Source organism: Mixophyes fleayi, chromosome 4 (assembly GCF_038048845.1).
Source record: "Mixophyes fleayi isolate aMixFle1 chromosome 4, aMixFle1.hap1, whole genome shotgun sequence".
NCBI lineage: Eukaryota > Metazoa > Chordata > Amphibia > Anura > Limnodynastidae > Mixophyes > Mixophyes fleayi.
This window is the reverse complement of record NC_134405.1, coordinates 54309120-54334171: the sequence shown is the minus strand read 5'-3', so window position 1 is coordinate 54334171 and position 25052 is coordinate 54309120. Positions and strand designations below refer to the sequence as shown.

At 39.4% G+C, this 25052-nt stretch overlaps 1 protein-coding gene across 5 annotated transcripts in view; it reads left to right on the top strand.

The window, feature by feature from the left end:
- FGFR1 (fibroblast growth factor receptor 1) overlaps positions 1 to 25052 on the top strand; it is a 78873-nt gene that overhangs the window by 42669 nt on the left and 11152 nt on the right. For 3 of the 5 annotated variants that reach the window (XM_075207042.1, XM_075207039.1, XM_075207044.1), the window contains 5 exons: positions 9442 to 9608; positions 12760 to 12883; positions 16113 to 16303; positions 17748 to 17898; positions 22321 to 22514. In XM_075207042.1, the coding sequence (XP_075063143.1) occupies positions 9442 to 9608; positions 12760 to 12883; positions 16113 to 16303; positions 17748 to 17898; positions 22321 to 22514 (827 nt within the window). Of the gene's footprint in view, positions 1 to 9441; positions 9609 to 12759; positions 12884 to 16112; positions 16304 to 17747; positions 17899 to 19448; positions 19594 to 22320; positions 22515 to 25052 lie in introns of all 5 variants that reach the window. The other 2 variants (XM_075207043.1, XM_075207041.1) reach the window with 1 other exon arrangement.

Here is a 25052-nt window from a genome sequence, read left to right as displayed (position 1 = left end):
GGCCTGCTATAAACAACATCTCCACTTTTTCGAACCCGCAGTTTAGTAAATCTAGCCCTTGGTGTATGTGTGTGTTTCTTTTTTTTTTTTCCTGCCCACTGATATGTTTATCTCCCAACCGCCGTAACCTTCGTCTGTATAAAATAGAACCATATATTTTACTAGCAATTAAAATAATTTAATGATGGTGGATAAGTGTGTCCCAACACCATGTATAGATAGGTTTTAAAAATATTTAATCTTGTGAATTACAAACCACCAGTTACAGCGAAAGAAAAAAGTTGTAATACGAGGAGGGGGGTATACTGTTCTCCATGATGCCTTTGCCCTAAGCCCAGTAAAATGTATATACTTACAACAGACCTCCTAGGTACATGAGCAGATACCAGATATTCACAATGACAACATTGACTCTCTGTTGGTAATTTTTAGACAGGTGGGTACAAATAGACCAAGTTCAGGGATTAATTTAATAGCTATGGTGTTAGGCACTATTGCTACACAACATAGCAGACTTAGACTGGCCCACCAGAATACTAAGGAAATCCCCATTGGGCCCCACCGCCTGTAGCACTACTTCCATCCTCTGACACAGCGACATTCCCTCTGCAGTGAGAGAGCTGAGCCAACAGACTGCATCTCCCATGGCTCTGCCCACTGGGGAAGACATCTACCAGCTGTAGAGTGCATCACACACACTCGTGCCTCCCAGATGACCAGATCTTGGTGGGTCATATCAATTCATGGCCCGGAAGGGGGCTTGACTTATTTTGTCCAAATTCCATGATTGTAAATGATGGGAGGTATGCTGTGTGTGTGTGTGTGTGTGTGTGTGTGCATAGAGGTACAGCAAAAAGTGAAGTGTAAAGCATTATTATCAGCATATAATACTATGGAGGGGTGAGAGATTGGATGTGAGAAGGTACAGGTGTGCCGATTCTATTGGTGGGCCCCCGGTTTCCTGCATATAGAATATCTGTTGATGCATGGGGGAGTCTTGTTTCCACCATGCTTCCACAGTCTTCAGTAATTCTTTAACTAGAATATATAAACCAGCTGTGCTGGAACTGCCTGTACCAGCATGACATGGCAGTAATTATGTCCATACGTTGACCACAGCCCCATATGCTGTTACTTTGGCCCCTATATCTGGACCAATCGGGCCTCAGTCCAACAGTGCAGTGTTTATAGGCTTGCTTCTGTGTGTGTGTGTGTGTGTATATGTATATGTGTATATATATATATATATATATATATATATATATATATAATGTATATGTGTATGTATGTGTGTGTGTGTTTTCAAAAATGATGCAACATTCACCATGACAGAGCCAGTGAGCAAAGTAAGTTTCCAACTCTGACCATGGTGTTCATCTATTACAGACAATTGTACTGCTGTGTGTAGACGTGATGTATGATCAGAATTATGCAATATTTTCACTGTGCATGTTCAAATTTCCAGAGTGTCATACGAAGATCTTTCTGTATGCGTACAAATCATTCAGTGAGAAAATCTTTTAGCCTGACAATATGAGTGAAATACATAAAATGGACTGTGTGGTGGAAAGGTTTGACGTTTCCACCACATGTGATAGACCCTATTTCAGAGAAGCATCGTGGACAAAGAGGGTCTTCCGATACCATAAATTTGTCAATTAGAGTAGAGGTGTACTGTGCTTTCTGAAAACTAATTATATAAGACTGGCAGGACATGCTGGCACATGTAGTTCCTCAACACCTTGGGAGCCATATGTTAACTTCCTCTGGTGATTGGTAAGTGAAAGGTAGATCATGGTTTCTAAGGCTTTAGCCTATACTTGCTGCTCTCCCAGATTGTTCAGGAGACTGTGTAATTCCCGGTAGGTCTTACGGGAGAGCCGGCCATTCTGCTGCATCCTGCCCACTTCCTAGTGAAGTGGGTGGGATGGGGGTCTCCATAACGCTACTCGCGGTGCCTCATCCCTTCCCAGAGGGAAGGACATTTTTTTTTTATAATGGATGGTATATCTTATTTTAGAGTTGAAGTAAGTAAATGAGATAATTTAATATGATACTATGCTGTCTGTCTCTTATGGTTTCCTTTGCTTCGTTATTTGATAAGGACAATTTCTTTAACAATGTACGTATACCCAAGACATAGACAGCAGAGAAATAATCTACACAAATACTTGGGATTTGACAATGCTAGTATCCTTGACATTTCTAAACAAAACAAGAAGAAGCAGGAAAGAGAAGTGGGGGCGTTTGCAACACCCACTTATAAAAGTTCCCTTTAACAGTCAGCAGCGGTTGGCCATTTAGTCATCACAAAACACAATTATGTGTAGGAAAACAATAGCTTATTAGGTATAATGTGATCTTTATGCTCAAAGATCAGTCAATTGACTCATTATCCTTCATCAGACGTGATCTACGGATAGAAAACAGAGTGCTTGTCCCTCACACTTTCAGTAATTGAAGGGCACCAAATTCACGGCAACAGGAAAGTTTGTGGCCAAGTTGTACAGCTTGTCCTGTCATATTTTTTACAATGGAGGCTGAAATGTGGCTGAATTATAATTAACGGGGACCAATTATCCGCACACAAACTACAGTGATATTTTTAAACTTGACACACAGATTTGCCTTTGACTTCACACACTGGTGGTAGCCATTTTGTGGGTTGAGCCACTGTTCATGAGAATGCTGCCTATACATTCACTAGGATCTAGTGACATCACTGGGGCACTGGATACAACATGCCTCATGTACTATGCCTGTCATGTTTGTTTTTCGTTCCTAGTGAATTCATGGGCTGATTGTTTCATGGCTGAGTAAGAGCATATTAATTAACAGGTTCTCTCAGTGACGTAATAAATTGAAGTGTACCTGGAGATCATCATTTAGTTTGAATATAAATATATGCTCACAAAGGGTGAATATAACTTACTCAAGCTGAAATATTTTCCTAAAACAAATCTGCAGAAGCAAATCCTAAGAGATATTTACATAAAGGCTACACCCAACCACTGGTGTGTGTGTATATATATATATATATATATATACATACATACTGAAATTTTGTTCTCTCTGATTGTTTTGTTTCAAAGGACTGAAATTCCAAATGAGTTTTTCTGTGACAAAATGTCTTCAGTAAACTAACTCCCCAAAATAAGCCGCTTGTATAAGTATTGAAACCCTGTGTTGTAGAAGTTTCAAATGTACACAGGTTAAAAACAATTTTCAAACAAGGGCTCATTTGCCTTACAATTGCCATTGGAGATAAAGGAATATAAATGCATAAATTGGGAAAAGGATACAAAACCAAATCAAAATGCTCTCGGAATGACAAAGTGGGTATTGTTTCAATTACCAAGAAGCACTTCAAAACTCTGACTTCACTCACAACTCTCCTCGTTGTTTGCATACAGCAGGGGTGGGCAAACCTGTCCTCAAGGGCCATATCCAGTTCATGTTTTTAGGATTTCTGTCTGTAGAAACAGGTGGGATAATTACTGACCCAGCCAAATAGATTAACTCAGCTGTACATGATTAAAGAAATCCTAAAAACATGAACTGGATATGGCCCTTGAGGACAGGTTTGCCCACCCCTGGCATACAGAGATGCCAATAATCACTTTGAAGGAGCTATAGAGTTGAGTAGCTGAAACTGGGGTAAAATTGCACCACATAGCCATGTTTAAGTGTAAGACTGGTCTGTATGGGGGATTGGGACAAAAGATCCCATTACTGAAAATGAACCATGAAAAATACAACTGGAATGTGCGGGGTGGTTAGGGGTATGAGTGACCCACTTGCAATAAGGGGAAAGGCTCCAATATAGAGGTTTTTATTTTTTAGACCAATCAATGGATGTGGCACAACTCCAACATTTCCCACGCCTCAAAAATCACCAGGGGTGATAGCCCGGGTAGTATGGTATGCTGTGAAGGCAGCTTCTCGTCAGTAGGGACTGGGCATCTTGTTAAACTAAAATGAATTAATAGATGGTTATAAGATGCCAGTCAAATCCCTGACCTCATTCTATTGGAGAATATTTGAAAATTGAGTTCACAAGTATCTTTCGAATGAGCCACAATTGCTGCTGAACAGTGTTCTCAGATAGTGCATACTTATCTCAGAAAGCTGTAATGGGGCAGCACGGTGGCGTAGTGGTTAGCACGTCTGTCTTACAGCACTGGGATCAAGAGTTCAATTCCCAACTATGGCCTTATCTGTGCGGAGTTTGTATGTTCTCCCCGTGTTTGTGTGGGTCTCCTCCGGGTGCTCCGGTTTCCTCCCACACTCCAAAAACATACTGGTAGGTTAATTGGCTGCTATCAAATTGACCCTAGTCTGTCTCTGTCTGTGTCTGTCTGTGTTAGGGAATTTAGACTGTAAGCCCCAATGGGGCAGAGACTGATGTGAGTGAGGAATTAGTGGCACCATATAAATAAATGGTGATGATTGTTGCAAAAGGCATTTCTACAAAATATTAGGCTGGCATTTAAACTTTGTGTGTATGTATATATGTGTGTGCATATTTTATTTTCTTAAGAACCCTAAAACTGTCTTTAATGTCTAGCATTAAATAATGGTGAAACCATTAAGACAGGCCGCCACATGATCCCCTGTCCTCCCGTAACAATTTGCGTTTAGACAACGCATACCTTAAATTCCTGTGGGATTCCGCAGGTCCCATGCCATCTTGATTGAATAAAGACTTGCTCTAGTGTAGCATTAACACTTTCACTGCAGAGATCTGTTAGTCAGGACAGGAATGATGCATGGTAGCATTATTTTAACTACGCTGGACCAAGAGGCCCCCCCTTCCCCATCCGACGACTAAAAGTAAAACCAATATCCAAATGGTATGACGACCTTTGCAATTATGGAGTTTTTGTCTACCCTAGATAATTAATCAAATGTATGGGAAGGTGCTACTCTGCTGTGACTGGCTGAATAAAATCCAAACCAAAGTACAGGAGCACACTTTAGGCACTAAAGCATAGTGAACATAATAGCAATGTATAATAAACTGTAAAACATTGCTGGGTAATGGAATCTATTGAATAAAAATGAGGTTCTTGTTGCATTAAGAATTTTTTTTGTCATTTGAGATACATTACTATGCAGAAGTTTTAGGCAGGTGTGGAAAAAAGCTGCAAAGTAAGAATGTTTCAAAAAAATAGAAGTGTTTATAGCTTCTTTTGATCAATTAACATAATGTAAGGTGAATGACCAGAAGACGAATCTAAATCCAATCAATATTATTATTAATAGTAATATTGTACATTTGTAAGGCACCACAGTGCTTCACAATGCCGTACAGTAGGGCAAACAGGGACAGGGACATACAAGGGAAGCAGACCTAATGCAGACATGAAAACAAAGGCTATGAAGGACCCTGCTCATTAGAGACCTTACATTCTAAGTGGAAGAGGGCACAGCTGAAACATATGAGGAGCAAATGTGGTCCAGAGTGGCGATTGGGACAGTTGTGAATGTGCATTAATGTGAATAGTATTATGGAGGATAAGGTCCCCTCTAAAATAGAAATGGGTTTTCAAAGAGTGTCTAAAGATTTGAAGGCTGTTTGAAAGTCTGAGTGTGGTAGGGAATTCCATAAGTGGGGAGCAGCACGGGAGAAGTCTTGTAGTCGGGAGTGAAGGGTGGTAACCAGAGACAAGACAAGGCGCAGGTCAGAGGTAGATCTAAGTGAGCGGAAAGGATAGTGTTTTGATTTGAGATGTATGCAGGAGTAGTATTGAGGGCTTTGTAGGTAATGGTGAGTAATTTTGAATTTGCAAATCCCTACACTGGCTCCCTGTGTCCTCCTTGAATCAAAGTGATGTAGATTGGAGAAAGGAAGATCAGTCTTGCAGCAGCATTTAGGATGGATTGAAGTGTGGCTATATGGGTGTCGGGAATGCTAGATAGCAGGAGGTTGCAATAGTCAAGATTTGCCCAAAAAGAAGAGATGTACAATGAAAAAAGTAAAGGGCCAAGAACAGAGCCTCGTGGGACACCAACTGATATTTGGAGTGGAGGATGTGCCAGAGGTAGAAACCCTAAAGGAGCGGTTCGATCGATAGATATGAAGTGAACCAGGAAAGAACTGTGTCACAAAAGCCAATGGAGTGAAAGGTGTGTAGGAGAAAAGGATGATCAAAAGTGTCAAAAGCAGCAGATGGGTCGAGGAGAATGAGTATGGAGAAATAACCCTTAGGGGGATATTCAATTGTTCCTCCGGCCGCCGGAAAAACGAGCGCGTTAAAACTATTACTGTTCGGTAATATTGCGCGCAAAAACCGTTAATACGGTAGTTTACTCACTCAGGGAGCTGCGAGATGAAATTCAGCGAGTAATTACCGTATAAACGGTAATCGTTTTAAAGCGCTCGTTTTTCCGGCGGCCGGAGGAACAATTGAATACGCCCCTTAGACTTTGCAGGAAGTAGATCATTAATCACTTTTGTGAGAGCAGTTTCCGTGGAATGTTGGGGTGGAAGCCTAATTGCAGACGGTTGAGTATGTGAGGAGAGAAAGTGACACGTGTTTGTACACTAATTGATCAAGTAGTTTAAAGGCAGAGGGGAGGAGATAAAAGAGGACTGTAGTTGGAGTGAGAGGCTGGATTGAGAGATGGTTTGTTTAGATTTGTGAGATGAGCTCATGTTTAAAGCAGAATGGAAATGTGCCAGTGGAGAGAGACAGGTTGATGAGACGAGTTAGAGGTGGGCATGCAGTGGAGGAGAGGGAGTGGAGAAGTTGGGATGGAATAGGGTCGAGGGGACAGGTTGTAGGGGTGGTATTGGGGTGGTCCTACCCTCCCCTTAGATTGTACGCTCCTTTGAGCAGGGCCTCCTCTCCTTCTGTTCTCCACCACCTTAACTCTGCTCTTCAGCTCCTTGTCTCTTCCACGAGGTCCTCCTGCCCTTCTACCCCGCTTGGGGCTCTCACCTCTCATCTAGCTGTACATTGAGCTTCGGAATTACTGTGCTTTTTGTTAACTATACCATGCTGTCTGGCGCTACGGATAGCTAGTGGCGCCCTATAAATAAAAAATAATAATAATAGGGCGAGATGATGAGATGAAAACTCTTTGCCTTCAAAACAGCATCAATTCTTCTAGGTACACTTAAACTCAGTATTTGAAAGAACTCGGCAGGGAGGTTGTTCCAAACATTGTGAAGAACTAACCACTTCTGTGGATGTAGGCTTCCTGTAATCCCAGACAGACTCTATAATGAGATCAGGGCTCTGTGGGAGCCATGTTATCACTTCCAGGACTCCTTGTTCTTTACATAGAAGATAGTTCTTAATGACATTGGCTGTATGTTTGGAGTTGTTGTACTGCTGCAGAATAAAGTTGGAGTAAATCATGGTTTTACATGATGGATAAGTACCTGCCTGTATTTCTCAACTTTGAGGACTCTATTAATCCTGACCAAATCCCCCAATTTCATTTGCTGAAATGCAGCCCCATACTTGCAAGGAAGACACTCATTATTGTATCGCTTTCCAGATTGTTCGTCAAACAATCTGCTTTCTGTTACAGCCAAATATTTCAAATTTTGACTCATCAGTCCAGAGCACCTGCTGCCATTTTTCTACACCCCAGTTATGATGGTTTTGGCTCAACTATTGAATGTATGGGTTTTTTTTTTGCTGGAATTCTTCCATGAAGACTACTTCTGGCCAGACATCTCCAAACAATAGATGTACCTGAGTCCCACTGTTTTTTGGTTTGGTTGTTATTTCCAATTCTGAGCTGATGGCACTGCTGGACATCTTCCGATTTTGAAGGGAAGTAAGCATGATGTGTCTTTCATCTGATGCATTAAGTTACCTTGACACATCTTGAAACCCCAGTCTGCTTTGAAATCTTTGCCTGGGAGAGACCTTGCTGATGCAGTATAACTAACTTGTGTCTTGTTGCTGTGCTTAGTCTTGCCATGGTGTATGACCTGTGACGTGAAATGGTCACCTACAACCTCACCATTGCAGCAGGGCTTGGCTGTCCCTCACCCAATATTAAGCCTCCTACACAACAGTTTATTTTTCGGTTAATTACTGTGTTTCAACCTACATATGAAAATTATGATCATTATCATCTGTTTGGTGGTATTGGTTAATCATACACCTGACTATATAATCCTAGAACATCTCTAACTTTGTGCAAGTGTACGTGAGAGAATTGATGCTATTTTGAAGGCAAAAGGTGGTCGCACCAAATATTGGTTTGATTTAGATTTTTCTTTTGTTCATTCACTTTGCATTTTGATAATTGATAAAAAAAAAAAATATTAACACTTCTATTTTGAAAGCATTAGTATAGTGCATAGTTTGCAACATTGCTATGTGATATACCATACTATGCAAAGTTTTATACATGTTTAGTATGTCCTTATTGATCACTTTATGTTCAAGTATTTTGGTTTATAATTTAAAACCTGGAATTTGTAGCTAAAACGCTTATTTTGTTTAGTCTACGAATTAATTGATTGTCCGCTTTGCCATATGTTAATGATGATCCATGCACAGGTGTTGGAGTATCAGGTTTAACTAGCAATATAGTAGTAAAAAAGTAGGTCACTGTAAATTAGGACTAAAAATTGGCCGAATAATCACAGAACATAAAAATGTATCTACTGTATAGTGTGTAAATAAAATAAAATTGTTTAAAATAAAATTCATTGTGGGCTATCTGTGTTTATATTAAAACGTTGCGTTGTCCTCTTTTGGAGAATCCACTCTTTAATATCTGTCTCATTCCCTTTGTAGCTCTTTGGTTGAGGTCTTCCTCTTATTAACCCCCCCCCCCCACTCCCTTCCCCCTTCCCAAATATACAATAGTAGTTGCCACAGCAATTCTGGAAGACTAGACCAGGCAGTGAATTCAAATTTTATATACGTGAGAAGTGTGTAGTTAATTGGATACATCGTTGGACAAGAGTCATAGCTATCCAATCAGGTGACACATTCACTTCTGCATTTTCGTGCATGAAAGACTGAATATAATTGGCAGCTTCTGTCTCCCAGACGAGGGACCTATCTGAACGACATGTTCTGAAATTGTGCGGCCTACGGTGGACAACCCCTTTATTTCCATGAAAGAACTAAGTAATAACCCACTCCTGTAGATACTCTTTATGGCAACTGTGACATCACATCTGTTTAAGTAGGCACAGTCAGTAGCTGCTGGAGGCAAAACAAAACAATAACAAGCCCAGTATGTCAGCATTTTTGTGCGACACGTAACACAAAGCTTTGTTGTAGAGGAGAACTTGAGACCGGAATTGCACGCCTTCACTAACAATAGCTTAGTCACTAGGACAAAACTTTAAAAAAAGGAAATTCTATAAGTTTGTAATGATAAACAGAAATATAGTTAAATGAAAATTCTGTATTTGGACATTGTTTTTAATGGCTCTCTTCTCTTGTGGTTAATCTATAGGACCTTTTTGGGCAAACCCGGAAAAGATGGAGAAGAAGCTACATGCTGTCCCAGCGGCCAAAACTGTAAAATTCAGGTGTCCAGCAGGGGGTATACCTGTGCCTACACTACGTTGGCTGAAGAATGGCAGAGAGTTCAAGCCGGATCAACGCATCGGTGGATATAAGGTATAGAGCAATTTCCCAGCATATACAACTCAAAGCATTGATGGGTTATAGAAAGCCATGCAATGATTTGTTGGTCTATTGGAACCACATCTGATTTTTAGTTCCGTTTAAAGCACTTTGTGGAAAACTATAAGGATAAGGTTTGTTAATAAAGGTTAAGCCTGCTTGGGACACCCCTTTCAACTGAGGTTGGTAAGGGGCAGTAGTCCATGGACTTGTTATTTAGATGTATGTATTAGACACTGTGGCAATACTGTTGATGGCTATTTTTGGTACGTGTGTATATCTGCTAAATATATGTTAAAGCTTTGTATGGAGGACAGCTTCTGATGGCCAGGATAGAGAATGGACCATTTCTCAAGAAGGAGTTATTTTCACTTGCAATCCTAAACCGGACCCTGGTCAAATATTAAGTGACAATTGTCCTCGGTGTTTGCCCACTATTGTCCTACTGCCAGACCTAGCAAACACAGTTGGAGGACAAGAGGTGGAGCACAGTAGACAAGTAGCATCTTGTTAATCCAATCGTGATAAGGGCAACCTATAGTTGTCCTTCCCTGGGATACCCAGGGAAAAAGTATGGTATAAAAACACTGGCTCAAAGGAGAAACCTGCAACTTCTATGTTGTCCTGGCTGAGGTCTTTAGTTGCTGTCAGTCCATTGTTTGTGACGGCCTAATGAAAACCAATAGAGACACATTGGTGTCCACTTTTGCTTTGCAAGAGTGAACCGGCTAAATTCTGGGTGACTTTTTGGCTAGGATTCTGCTTGGTCGGTAGGTACATGGAACCCCATAGGTGTTGGTTCCCAGAATTGGAATAGTTATCAGTAAAGCTGCTTTCTTTGTTTGTCATACTGTGTTTTGTCTGCTCATATTGGTTAGTTCATCAAGGGGCTTGTAATGGTTAGGTAGCCCCTCAATGGTATAGTGAGGGGACATCCTGCTAGTAGAGAGGTAGGACCACCCTTTCACCAACGTATCGCCACATACATTTTTAGTACAGTTATGTAATCTGAATGCACGATGACATCCCAGTACACACACAATACAAGGAGAAGAGTTGACCCTTCAATGTACATATAAGAAAGGGATAAGAGCCGATACTTCTCCCTGTGTTTGTATGGACGAGCTGACATTGTAATACAGTTACATTGCAGTAGAACAGCAGTTGTTATACAGGTATGCTATAATATAGTGGCTTATATCTTTCTAATATGGAATCTATGTGGTGTGCTTCTCAAGACTAGTGATGTCCCACTTTAATTGGGAAGCTGCCAGGACATGAGCTCACCTTGCGTGCCAGTTTGGCCTTTGAAGTGGGGCCATCTTTTCTCCTTCCCCAGCATGTTGTGTCCTCTTTAGTTTGAAAGGGGTTTAGACGTTGACGCTCATTAAGCTCTTCCCTGCTGATTACTGAGCTTGTTAGATGGTTTAGCAAGCGGAGGGTAATTAATAATTATAGAAAAAAAAAGAGAGGACGTTACTGTCAGTACTATTTTCCCATCAATTTATCTTGTTCTTTTGTAAAAGGCTTAAACAACCTGTGACTCCCCAGCCAAAGTGGAACTAAAAGTCCCAGCTGGGATGTGCAAGTCCAAATCCTGTGGAGAGCCACAAGTTGCCTACCACTGCTTTACAGTAATCCTGCTATATATGAGCTTCTCTGTGTAACATAATAATTGTCCTGTGGTTATACATGCAGAGAGCTCATTCTGAGAAACTCTATTCTTAGTGCTAATATGATCACATTTATATGTTTCAGCATATGTTTGTTATTACAATGTTCCTGCACTTGATTCCTCCAAGCACAGGATAAATATTACAGGGTGATCAAACTTAATGTCATAGGTGGACACGGTTTTTTGTTAAAGAGAAGAAAATTGTTCCCACTGATAATTGGCTTAGACGTGGCCTGGACAACCTGTAGCTTCTGAATACCTTTAGAGCCACAAGTCCCAGCATACTGGTGCTTGTAGTTCACAACTCCTGGAGAGCCACAGGTTGTAAAATCCTTGCTTGGACTATTTGGGCCTGAGTCATTAAGGAGAGTAAGGCAAAAAAAAGAGTAAATGTTCTCTGGGACAAACCATGTTGGAAAGCAAGGGGTGCAAATTAGTTTATTATTTTGCACATAAGTTAAATACTGGCTGTTTTTTCATCTAGCGCACAAATACTTGATAGTTTTATTTTTACACTGAAATTTAAAGTTAATCTAGGACATGCCCTAAGCCAACTATAAATTTGTCCCTATATTTTAAATTTACCTCCCCCCTCCAATGGAACATGGTTTTGCCCAGGTGCAGAGTTACTCCTTTTTTATGCTTTGCTCTCCTTAATGACTCAGGCCCTTTGTGTCTTCAGAGATGTAACCCAAAATGTATTTTTTCTTTTTATATTTGCTATTGGAGCCCTTCACCTATGCTACCACAAAGTAATACAGAGTGGCACCTGTCTGTCATCTACACTTGCATACTATATTCAAGAACCAGTGTACATTAGTAAAAAAAAAAAGAAAAGAAAATATATGTAATCATTCTGGAACTATGTATTTCTAACTTTAATTTACAAATTACTTCTGCTTCTCTCCCCCCTGTTCTTCATTTAAAACAACTTTTGTTTTGTGTTTTTATTAAATAACATACTAGTCTTCTGTTCTAGACTAGGCATAGTCGATGACTGACTTTGCTTCATCCCAGCTCTAGATAAAGACACATGAGGAAAAAATAAAAGTCATTACTAATATAGTCTTGTAATATAGAAAATTACCTATTCATAACAAATAGTGTTCTGTTTCACTCTGTGTAGAATTGTCCATTTCTTTCACTCTTATCAGCTTCCCATTGTTTCCCACTGAAAGCTCTAATACAGCCATAAGCTAAAGTAAACAGGGTGAATTTATTGTAATTGTTTCACAGCAGCCCTGAAGTGACACTCTGGTACAGGGAAGGAACGAATGAGAATGTAGGTAGAGAGGTAGACAACCCTAACTAGATGTAAAAAAAAACCATGAAAGGAATATTTTAAATGTAGAGTATAGCTTAAACAAGCATGCCTATTGTAAGCAGAATTTATCTATTTGTTTACTTGTTAATTATGTTTTTATAAGTAACCTGTTTTTTTTTTTTTGGTATTTTTTTCACTGCTTCCAGGTTCGTTCTCAAACCTGGAGTCTTATTATGGATTCAGTGGTTCCATCTGATAAGGGGAATTATACTTGTATTGTGGAAAACAAGTATGGCAGCATTAACCACACATACCAGCTGGATGTAGTCGGTAAGAGCTCTCACAATCCTAATGGTGGACATTAGTTATGAGAATATCTGTTAATCAGTTTATCATGTTTTTGTCTTTTGATGATTGTGCATCTGTTCTTGGCTTTTTTATTATTTAAATGTACAAAAAAGTACTTTTGTGGCCCCCACCAGCCCTGACAACCTGTATTTTATGACAGGACTTCCAGCTTGCAGTATATGGTATTTAAGATACAGGGAGACAAAGAGACTTGACCAAGGTTATAGGGAGGACACTGATTTGAACCAAGGTGTCTGGCAAGTCTGAAATTATTATACAATCAATACTTGTCAACACCTTTTTTTTGTTTTAATCTTTTCATGACCAGTTTTTTAGTCAAAATTTTTAGAACAATACAATAACAATAAATATTACCCATATAACACACTTTTTGTTCGCAGTTGATTAGAGGATGAACTGGACTTTTTTCATGTTTACCTAGGAAGGAATTTAAACCTGAAAAATATTTGGACACGTGATAGATCTTTAGTAAATTGTTTGTTCCTTGGAAGTCAGAACAAGTCTGCTTACTCAGAAAATGATTTAGAAGTTGTTTAGTGCATGCTGCCCTATTGTTGTGAAAAGCCATCTTTAGTTCAATAGATAAACTGCCCTGTGTGCAGCAATCCCTTTTCACCCCCTTGTTTTTTAGTGCAGTGAGAAGGGGCCAAGATATTCCTGTACAGCTGCTGTTATAACTACATCAGGCAGCATGCGTTACCAGCTGCTATTGTTCTCCATTCATTCTTGGACCACAATACAGCTGTTTTGCTTACAGTGCATGCTGGGAATTGTAGTTCAAAAGCTAAAAATGTATCATTTTTACCTACTGAGTTCAGTTTTTAGGAGACTGGAGAAGCTTTATTAATTGAACAACAGCTGAAAATGTTCTGATCTGTTCAGGTATTATTATTATTAATATGTATTCATACATTTACAATATGTATTTTATGTAGAAATAAAGTAGCAGCTTTTTTTTTACTGGTTCACAGCAGTATGCTTTTTTTTTGTGTGTGTCTCCTTTTCCAGACCACATAATGGCTGGCTCCGCTGTGTAGTTGAAGGTACATTTTAATTTGAGGTCTAAATTTACAGTTTATTATGACTGTGGTCTGAGGTGTACTATAGTTGTATAGAGTAGCAAGCCTTATGTAGCCTGTTACCAGGGTAAACTTAGAAGTACAATATTGGTAGTTTAATTAGATCCGAATAAAGGCCAGGGCCCAAAGTAATTATATGCTTTTGAACTTAATGACTTTGTATATGTTCAAAGAAATTCTCAATATTCTGCTTGAATTTTTAATACAGAAAGCCTCAGGGCCGAAATCCAGAATATAATAAATGTCATGCATTGTATTAAAGCACACTGATCGCTTTTTTCTATATGCGGTAATTTTGGCGATTCCAAGCTGGGCATATCCTGACGGAATGCTGTGTAATAACTCTGAATTGACCATTTGCAATTTCCCCATCACACAGATGTCCCGTATGATACGCTCCAGGAACAAAAAAAAATTCAAAACAAAGATTTCACAACCAGCTGTGTTATTTGAGACAAGAATGGAACGAAATGAGGCATTTATTTGTGCCTGTTATGATAGCACTTGGGCAGTTTCAATGAGAAAAAACATTTACTTGTGTTTCTGCCCTATATCTGACAAATCAGGAAATTATCTTCCATTTCCTCAAATAAGTAGCCAATTCTCCTCTCAAATATTTCCTTCATTCAACATCCGCCTTCAGTTAGGCTAACTTTTTTGTTTCTCTAACTTCCCCCCATTTCCACCTCACAGATCCTATTAAATTTCAGATATTTCCTGTGCAGGGGGCAATGTGAGGCCTACTTTAAGGTGCTGAGTTTATTTAGCCTGTCAGCCTTTTTTTGCTTTTTTTTTTTTTTTTACTTTCTGTCTCCACAATTCTTCATTCATTCTCATTATTTTTTTTTTCTTACTTGAAAAACGAGACACGTTACGTCTAAATGTCAAAGGCAATCTGTCGTGAAGACATGTCCGTTGCATAAGTTGCCAGATGTACCTAATTTTCATGGATTTTCTTCTTATAAAGATTTTTTTGCTTCTTTGATAGTATTTTACCTTTTTGACTCAACAACTACACACTTCTCATGTGTCCTGTACTGGATGTGTTTTCTTTTCCCCAACTGCAGGTCTTATTCTGTATTATTTAATTTTTAAAGTGAAAAAGTTAAAATGTAGTAAATATTTCTAATTCCCAACGCTTGTTTGTATGAATTGCATAATAATAAACAGCAGCAACTGCTGCTATTGACTCCACAAGTGATGCGATTGCTTTTAAAATTATATTAAAAGTAACACTGAATTTAAACATATAGGGTACAGACTCGTGTCCACGCTCAGCAGAAGGTGAATGGACCTCGGGTCCGTAGATCTGTGTGCAGTACTGTTGCTATTGAAGATACTGACTTCAAGCTGAATATTAAGCAGGGATACAGAACCTGTGTCCATAATACATCCTGCATTTGAAATTTGCATATAGGGTCCTCCTGACATCAGCGGCAGAGAGGTGGCACAGTGGTTAGCATTGCTACTTCGCAGCGCTGGGGTCACAAGTTCAATTCACAACCAGGGCCCTATCTGTGTGAAGTTTGTATGTTCTCCCTGTGTTTGTGGGGGTTTCCTGTGGATGCTCGGAGTATCTCTCACACACCAAAAACATGCTGGCAGGTTAATTGGCTGCTGACTTAGTAGACCCTAGATCAGTGTTGGCTAACCTGTGACACTCCAGGTGTTGTGAAACTACAAGTCCCAGCATGCTTTGCCAATATATAGCAGCTTATTGCTGGAATGGTATGCTGGGACTTGTAGTTTCACAACGTTTGGAGTGTCACAGGTTAGCAAACACTGCCCTAGATTGTGTGTGTTTTAGAGAATTTAGACTGAAAGCTTCAATTGGGCATGGAGTGTGTTTTTTGTATAATAAATCCTCTCTGTACAGTGCTTCGCAAAGTGGTGGTGCTATATAATAAAACTCTCTAATAATCTAATGATCACTGTTTCGAAGTCTGTTTTACACAGATGTAAATGTAGGGTAGGTTAAAACACTGTGGATGTCTGCACAAGAAATTATGGCTAGGTAACCATGGCGAAACACAGATGTAGAAAATATAATCCATCCACTTTTTTTTTTTTTTTTTACTATGGTTTTAATACTTTTTAAATTTTTCCTTCAGAGCGTTCTCCACATCGGCCAATCCTTCAAGCTGGACTGCCGGCGAATAAGACTGTCACCATAGGGAGTAATGCTGAGTTCTTATGCAAAGTCTACAGTGATCCACAACCTCACATTCAATGGCTCAGGCACATTGAGATCAATGGGAGTAAAATGGCCTCGGATGGGTTTCCATATGTGGAAATTTTAAAGGTATGTCCATGTATGTAGTGTATCAGAAGTGCCATTTGTGCTTTGGTTTCTGGATATGAAGGTGTTAAGACAGGTAGCAGTTCTTGGTTTCATTTTGTCATTGCCCCAGGAGAAAGTAACCCAACCAGATGCAGCATATTATGTATTATATATTAACCAGACGTTTGCTAAATATAGTCTTATCTATTGACGTATTCTAACAACAAGCAAAGGGACTGATACAAGGGATCATTCTGTTTGACGTGTCTAGTAGTATACCCTTGTCTGGGTTAGGCCTTAAAATACATTTTGGTAATTGGTGTGTAGTGTTAGATGGACTTTTACTTGGCAGTGTATTAAATTAGAAGCATAATTACGTTGAATAACATATTTTGTTCTAATGATCCTCATTATTGAGGATCATCTATGAACAACATCACCAAGTCACTTAGAGGAGAAGGAAGACAATTATTTAATTAACTGTCTAGTTGCTGATGCTTAAGAGAACTACTTGCCTATTGCTGAGATCTTAATTTTTTTTTTTTAATGGAATGTTCTTTTGTCCATCATCGAATATGTTTTAAAGGAAAAGTAAACATTAATTTCAACAATTCCTCCCTCTCGCTTTTCATATCACATGTATATCTGCCTCCTCTAACCCATTATACAAGACTTAAGTGATAAGACCTGCTATGGTACCACTTTTACCGTATAACAAAAGTTGTCCCATCGGCTGTTGGATTATTCGAACTTCTTCCTGTTTTTATCTGGGAAGAGGGGTGCCGGGTACGAAGGCCATTGGGCTGCTTTCCTCCCTTAATGTAGTGCTGCAGTATATAATGACAGCTGCACAATGTTGAGGGCTTTGTGTGTGGCTGTCTTTATATACTGCAAGAGTAGTCTCATAGCACAGTGTTCACCTCCTCTGTCACCCTTCTTCCCAGGCCAGAACCGGAGAACAGGTGAGTGTTCCAAACTGGGCATCAGAGCATACACTCAGCTGACCAGATGAAGATGGGACATCAGTAGTTATGGGGTAACTGTGTCTAACTGAAACCCTGTACAATGGGAAGGGGGCAATGACGGGTATATTAATACAGAGACAGTATTGATTGTGTTTACAAGTTCTTTAATAACCTATCAAATCTTAGAAACATTTTTAATGCTTTGTGTGTAGTGTATTTAAAGATAACAAAAGGTCTTAACAAACTGCCATGATATTTTGGGAATACCCAAGACTATAATTAATAAAGGGAGCATAATCTTCATGTGCCAGAGAGGTTGTCATGCAGGACTCCGTCTGTAAAAGTTGGAAAGTATAGGATGCTGTGTACTCTTGTTTGACAACATTTCTCGTACATGTGGCACAAGTACCATTTACTAAATCTGGATCTCGGTGTATGTCAAATATCACCGCTGACTTTGTTGCTGTGTTGACTTCCCTCGTGTTATCGGTTTATTTCAGCACTCTGGGATTTATAGCTCAGACGCAGAAGTTTTGACCCTGTACAATGTGACAGAGGCAGAGAGTGGGGAGTACATATGTAAAGTGTCCAATTATATTGGTGAGGCCAATCAGTCTGCGTGGCTTACCGTCACCAGACCCGTGACAAAAGGTAAAAAAAAAATAATAAAAAAAAAAAAAACCGGTGGCACCTCCTGAGAAAACCAGAAAAGTAAAGTAAAAATGTAGGACTCTGGGTCAACTGCTCTGCAAAACTCTTGGTGGGAAAATTCTCCACTTTTTTTTGTCTGCTTTATTTCCATGGAAAAATACTTTTGCGTGTGGCCTTGTTTAGTTTAATTTATCTTTTTCTGACCAATTCTTCTTTTTAATGTACTAAACCTATAGCATCTGCACATTTCTAGTGGTTCTATTGCTTCCAGTACGCTATGCATTCTGGGGGATTATTTTAATCACACATAATGCCTTCCTCTAGCTAGACACTTTAATCTTCCCTACAACGATACTTCCTGTTACCATTGGAATTCATAAATTATACACATCACAACAATCCATCTGGAAATTAAAGATGTCTTTGTCTATCAAGAGTGGAAAATGTATTTCGACTCCAGTTTGAACAGCTTGTCAGAATCTTGTGTTCAGAATGCTTGGCTACTTTCCTTGGCTCTCAGAATGGTCATGTCAATAGCTGCAAGTGTTCCAAAATGGCTGAGTAGGAAGTTTTGCAATTTATTCCTTCATATTATGAAGACTATCACTAAATTATTAATATTATTAGTGGGATGGATCCACTGTTGTTTGGCTCAGCAACTTCTCAGCTTCTATCTTATTGCCTGCAGAATGGACAGATTTAAATGATTACCCTATTTCGGTACATATAGACTTTATAGTAGTATCAAGTAGTGACTTGATGCTACTACCAAGTACGATCAGGTAGTAGTGACCAAAATTATGCCCATGTAGAGTTGTCCACAAAGCGGTTAACCACCTTTTTAGACAATCCGTAAATGTGTCCAACCTCTTCTGTTGAGCTCTTTTGAACTGGACAAATTAAAATGTACACAATTAGCTCCCATGTCTCAACAGTGACAACAAGACAGTGCTATTTGGTTCATGGGTTCCATAAAATAGGTTTGTTATTTGCTATATATTGGCAATGGTCATTTAAGGGGAGTGGATAGCACCTTTAAAATTTTACCTCTGTTAAGACCCCATATTGTAGCTGTTCATCATGATTGCTAAAGTTATCTAGTATTTGAATTCCTTATAGTTGAGCCAAAATTTTCCAAACGCATACACGTTAAGGTAGTGGTGTTATGGCATATAATTTAAAATTATTTAGGCCAGAGATATTTCTGAATTACTCTTTTTTTTTTTTTTTTTTCACCCTCCTTATCTTCTTTTTCCGAAACAAACAAGGCTATCATGCTAAGGTCTCATTTTTCCATGTTGCCAATCTTCAGCATGTTTTAAGTGGGCAGGAGGTCTCGATTTTGGTGATGGGTTAAACTAAGGTAGCTTCTCTTTAGGTCAGGCTTAAAGGAGAAGTGTTCCTCAAATCTTCTAACCAGATTTCTTCCAGTGGTTTCTTTCTCTGCCCTGGCACCCCTTGGTCCCAGGACAGTACCTGCCCACACCTCTTCTGGTTCTCATGGTGTTTCGCTTGTCCATTTCCTTCTCTTTCGATGCACTTCTCTGTAGACTGCAGGAGTCAACACCACCGACAAGGAGATGGAGGTTCTCCACCTGACGAATGTTACTTTTGAGGATGCTGGCCAGTATACCTGCTTGGCTGCTAATTCCATTGGGCTCTCTCATCATTCTGCATGGTTGACCGTTCTTGAAGGTATATAAGGTTCTCTACTGTCCTAACTTCTAAAATGTAACATGCATTTCGGAGCCAAAAGACACCAACTGTATATTCAGATACCATATTTAACACATACACAGAGTAACAGCTGTAATTATTCCTGGAACCCTTTGAAATGTTTATCATTTGTTTAATGCAGCTGGCAGCTTTCAAACTTTATCTCCCAAAACAGCACAAAGAGAAGCAAGGAAACTTATCACAATTAATAAACTTTTTTTTTTTTTTAAACAGCCTCTCCCACAATTCCTTATATGTAATTAAATACCGTTTTGGTAAATTTTTTTGTATGCATTCAATGTTGGTTGTTGCACTCAGCAATTAAGTCGTTCTGAGTCAGACTGGGTATATAAAAGCTTGGGCTTCAATTCCCCTTTTAATATTGTTTGAAGGCTCCTGTGTTGCCTTCTGCCACCTTTCTTATTAAAATCCAGTTTTAGTTTGACAGTTTAATCTATGTGAGGATCAATCCGTAAACCCCAATAAATGACCTTTTATAAAAAGAGAAAAAAATCTTATTACACAAGTCTGTAACCTAATCAGAATAAAACGTAAATGTTTAACCATAGTAAAAATCTCTTCCAAGAATTATTCATGTTTCATTAATGTTCCACGTTTTTACATTAAAACAGAATGTGTTTGTCTAATCCTGGTGGTTATGGACAATGCCGCACCTTCCTCAGCTATGTAATCCCTTTTAGTCCTCTCCACTATTTTCTATAATGCAACCTTGTTACAAAAGTAACACAGAACAAATACTATTAAGTGCACAAGTCACCTGAAGAAAGTGAAGGCAAACATTTTGAGAATGCCGCCCATCGATTCACTGCAAAATCAGTGACACCACATAGAAATTATACTTTTATGTTCGGAACCAGTGGTATTACTGGGATATTTTGTCTCCTTCAGATCACTGGTTTCAAGCAAGTGCTCTTGAGGGTTGACATGTCCCACAAATCCAAAGATGTAATGGGTGGATTTTAATGCTTAAAGTTTTATATCACTTTATGGGGTCTAATTATTAACATGCGTGAATAAAAATAATCACCTATGGTTGCAATTAATGATTAAATTCTCCCAGAGGCACCTGAGCGTTACACTGCTGCTTTGGCAATATTGGCCCACAGCGGTAAGGGCACACTTGCTAACTTTGAGGCTTCAAGTTACAATAAAGAGGGAGAGGTGTGGTGCCGCAAATTGCAGCTCTGCAGCTGCACAGCTGCGCCAAAATGCCACAATAGCTATGCAGTGCCAGTGTCTGGAAATAGGCACATGAGTGACCCAGATAGCCACCCACTTGGTGGAATAAAGAATAGTTTCACTTTTTTTTTTTTTTTTTTTTTTTTTGTTAAAGTGAAAAAAAAATTCCCAATTGTTTTTAAAGTATCACGTCGGTACTTTTGAAATAAGCCAATGTCTCGTTAAATCGGACCACCGGTGGTACCCCTGTTGATGCATAGGTTGAAGCTCAATGATAAATATACCCCTATATCTTTTTTGCTGTTGTGCTCACAGCCACAATGTATGGATTTCATTAAACTTTGTCGAACCAGTTACTATGGCCTGTGTCCCTTCTTTTTGATAAATATGCAAAAAAATCAGGTGATATGTGTAAAATCACTGGTGTGCACATTTATTTCTAACCAGTTGTAGAAACAAACACAAACAAATTACTGGAAAATAAGAGTGTGTTACTTTTATGTAATAAGTGTCAAAATAATTCAGTTTTAACTGCACCATTTTAATGTGTCCTAAAACTCCCCATCACAGACTCACTAGTGGGCTTTTATCAAGGAAGTTTGTGAGAACAAATTATTTGATTTATTTACAGCTTGGTAAATAGAGCATTTAATAGGCCCACGTGACTTGTATTGTCCTGACTTTTACTCACAGCTGGGGATTACGCTGCAATTTTTAAAGATTTTAAAATGTTTCACTTTGAAATGTCCCCAGGACCGGATCCTTTTGGCTCATATGAAATGCATGTGTTTTGTAAGCGTGCCAGTGTTTTTCCAAGTTGCAAAGTCAAATCCGGTTGCTTACATTTTTATTCCTAAATAACAACAAGCATTTGGTTTACAGAATGCCGTTGGTATGGCATAAAAGGAAAGATTAATCTAAAATAAAGTAAAAGTAAATAGAGATTTGATTTCACAACTGCAAAAAATAACAAAAAAAAAACACTGGCAGCAAAATGTATTTATTGGGGGTTTTCTTCCTTTGTTTCCTGTTTACCCAGCATGGGAAATCTATTTGTATATATGGCATTTGCTCCTATCTTTCGTTTACGCCATATATATATTTTTTTTCTCTCCCTTAATCTCCATCATATTGTCTATTTATTTGTCCAAATCCAAAATGCATTGATTATTATAAGCAAAGTCATCTACATATCATTTGTGCATATCGTTTGTTGTCTTTTATTGTTTTATTGCTTTTGTTGTTTTTTTATTTGTGATGGAGTGCATAGATAACATGTATTAAATGTATTTTCTTTTATTTTTTGCTAAAATTCACACTTGTGTATGTAAATTATGTGAACGTATGTCTTGTAATGGTTGATTTGTGTGTATAGTAGATGTTTTTATGATATGCATTTTCGTAGCCACGCACACACTGACATGTTAGGAGATTAGGACGCACAAATGTGTTGATTAAAGTGGTGTTCTTGTAATAATAACAAAACTCTTGTGTACATGAGCACAGCTGTGGATGAGAAACCTGTTATGACATCCTCCCTACATCTGGAGATTATAATCTACTGCACGGGGGCGGCCATAGTGTCAGCAATGTTGGTGACCATCATCATCTTTAAAATGAAGCACCCGTCCAAGAAGTCTGACTTTAACAGCCAGCTGGCCGTCCACAAGCTGGCTAAGAGCATACCACTGCGCAGACAGGTAACAGAAAGTATATAGGGGGTTTATAACGCATTATGTACACGTCAAACAAGAGGTTGAATTAGTGCATTACAACCTGTTAGGTTAAGGAGTCTTAACTTGCAGCTGTCGCCATGAAATTAACATTTTCTGCTTCGGTAACACAGAGCTTTCAAGCGAAGGACCATGGGAAAGAGCAGTACCTTAAATGCTGCTTTTATTTTTATTATTTGTGAGCTTCCTTACACCAATCCTGGCTCAAAATTTATTTGATGCAGAATAATTATATTATGTAACGTTTCCTTCGGTATTAGAACAGCTCTGTTTATTTAATCAGAAGTTACTCACTGCATGCTGCTATATTTCTGTTAAAGACTGTCCCACATCCTAAATCACTGACCTGATCTAGTAAATACGTGCCAGGTTAGAAGCATAGAATTTGACAGCTTACCTGTTTACGCAACTCTAAAAAAATGTATTTATTTTTTTTGGAGCATATCGTTTTCTGCTTTCTCCTTCGGCACAAAACAAACCCTTTGAAATGGGGCGTATACTATCCCCACGTGTCTCATTTTTGGGTTGTTTACTACCATTATATTGTTGGCTCTTGGACCCACACATTTGTAATGACCTCCCTACTAATATCTCTGTACACCTCCAAGTACTGTTCACTTTAATAAGGAGATATGTTACATATTTGTATGAAACAAAGGGGTGGAGGGGGCATTTTCATTGATTTTAAGGGTTTTACTTAAATCCTTCTTTAGTATATTTCTACCAGAGACGGATTTAGACCTTATGGGGCCCTAGGCAGGATATCGGTTTGGGGCCCCCTCACTGAAACAATCCATAGCACTATATTTTTGTTGCATACCATATACCCCTATAGTTAAGCAGAAGCGAAAGTATGTGCCGCCGATGGAGGTGTGGCCATACCATTGGGGGCGTGGTTTGCATCGTTGGGGGCGTACCCAACATGTGAAAAGAGCTAGGCCAACCTCCTACAAAAAAAGGCACCCCTAAATAATTAACGAGCAGTCCCGTTTTTTAAGAAGTTGGGTCAAAACAATTTAATAAGTATTTAAGTCAAGGCAGAAATACTTATTAAGTTGTTTGCAAAAATAATACGCATAAATTAAAGTATGTGCTCTTGTCACTTTTGTCCCTCTACCATCACACTGTGCCCCTTCATTGCCACTTTTGTACCTTCATAATATCACCTCTGTGCCCCTTCACCATCACCTCTGTGCCCCTTCACCATCACCTCTGTGCCCCTTCACCATCACCTCTGTGCCCCTTCACCATCACCTCTGTGCCCCTTCACCATCACCTCTGTGCCCCTTCATCACACTGTGTATTACCCTATTAAGATGTATAGCTAGGGCTTTTGCACAGTCACAGATTAGGAAGATGATGGGTCTATATGAATCAGTGTCAGGTTCTTCTCTGGCTTATGCAGGACAATTATTAAAGCCTCTAGCATAGAGCCAGTCTAGGTAGAGAGCTTGTTTGATTGGTGTATAAGTTTACCTCACCCTATGTGCCTCAGTTGTTTTACTTGCCTTTCTATTGCCTTTTTCTCTTTTGTATTCCTCTTTTCTGGTCGTCTTGTCTTCCTGTCTTTCTTCTCCGGCGCGGTGCTCCTTTCTGCTCCTCGGTTATTCCTCACTGTGGCCGGAAACAGATTAAAAAAAAAAAAGCAGTCACGGGATCGAGCGTCTGCTCCCGGCAGTCTCTCCTCCTCTCTGCTGCCACTGAATGCTGGGCGTCATGAATTCACGTCCGACATTCAGTGGGAGCAGAGAGGAGGAGAGACTGCCGGGAGCCGCCGCGCGATCAAGTGACTGCTTTTTTTTTTTTTTTAATCTGTTTCCGGCCACAATTTTGTTTTATTATGTCGGTGGACAGAGGCGGAGGGGAGTGCCCCCCCCCCCCCCCACCTTACCTACCCCGCTCACCGCCGGCCCTGGGGGGGCTCTCTGGGGACCGCTGGGCCCTAGGCGGTTGCCTAGCGGTAAATCCGGCTCTGATTCCTACTTTAAGCAAATATGACCCCCACGTGTAACAAACAGTTGAGACTAGGGAGGAGGTTTCTGGGTGGTGGGTTCAGGAGTTGAACTTTACTGTTCTTGAACTTGAGTAAGCTGTGATCTACTAGAGAGGCAGTTATCTTTTAATATACAGAGCTGCGTTATATTCTGGCAGCTAGTATACACTGCAGAAATGTTATTATTTATTAACAATTATTAGTTTTATAGCAATGGTTTGGCATTGAAGCTTGATATTTGCATGTCCGAATATTTAGTAAGTGATGACTAGAGTCCCATACCTCCCAGAAGTCCTGATTTTGGCAGGACTCTCCCAATTAGTTGGGTTGCACGAAAGTGGGTGGACTTTGTATAAAACCAGGCGGAGTTTGGTCAGCATTGGTGGGGCTTGTTTTTTCCCGGTTTTCTCAATTTTAAATGTTTAGAGATGTGCTTTCGAAATTGCTTTTAAGCTGAAATGTGAAGATCTGCTTTTCTTGGACTCAAAGCATGGGCAATGCACTTCTTATGG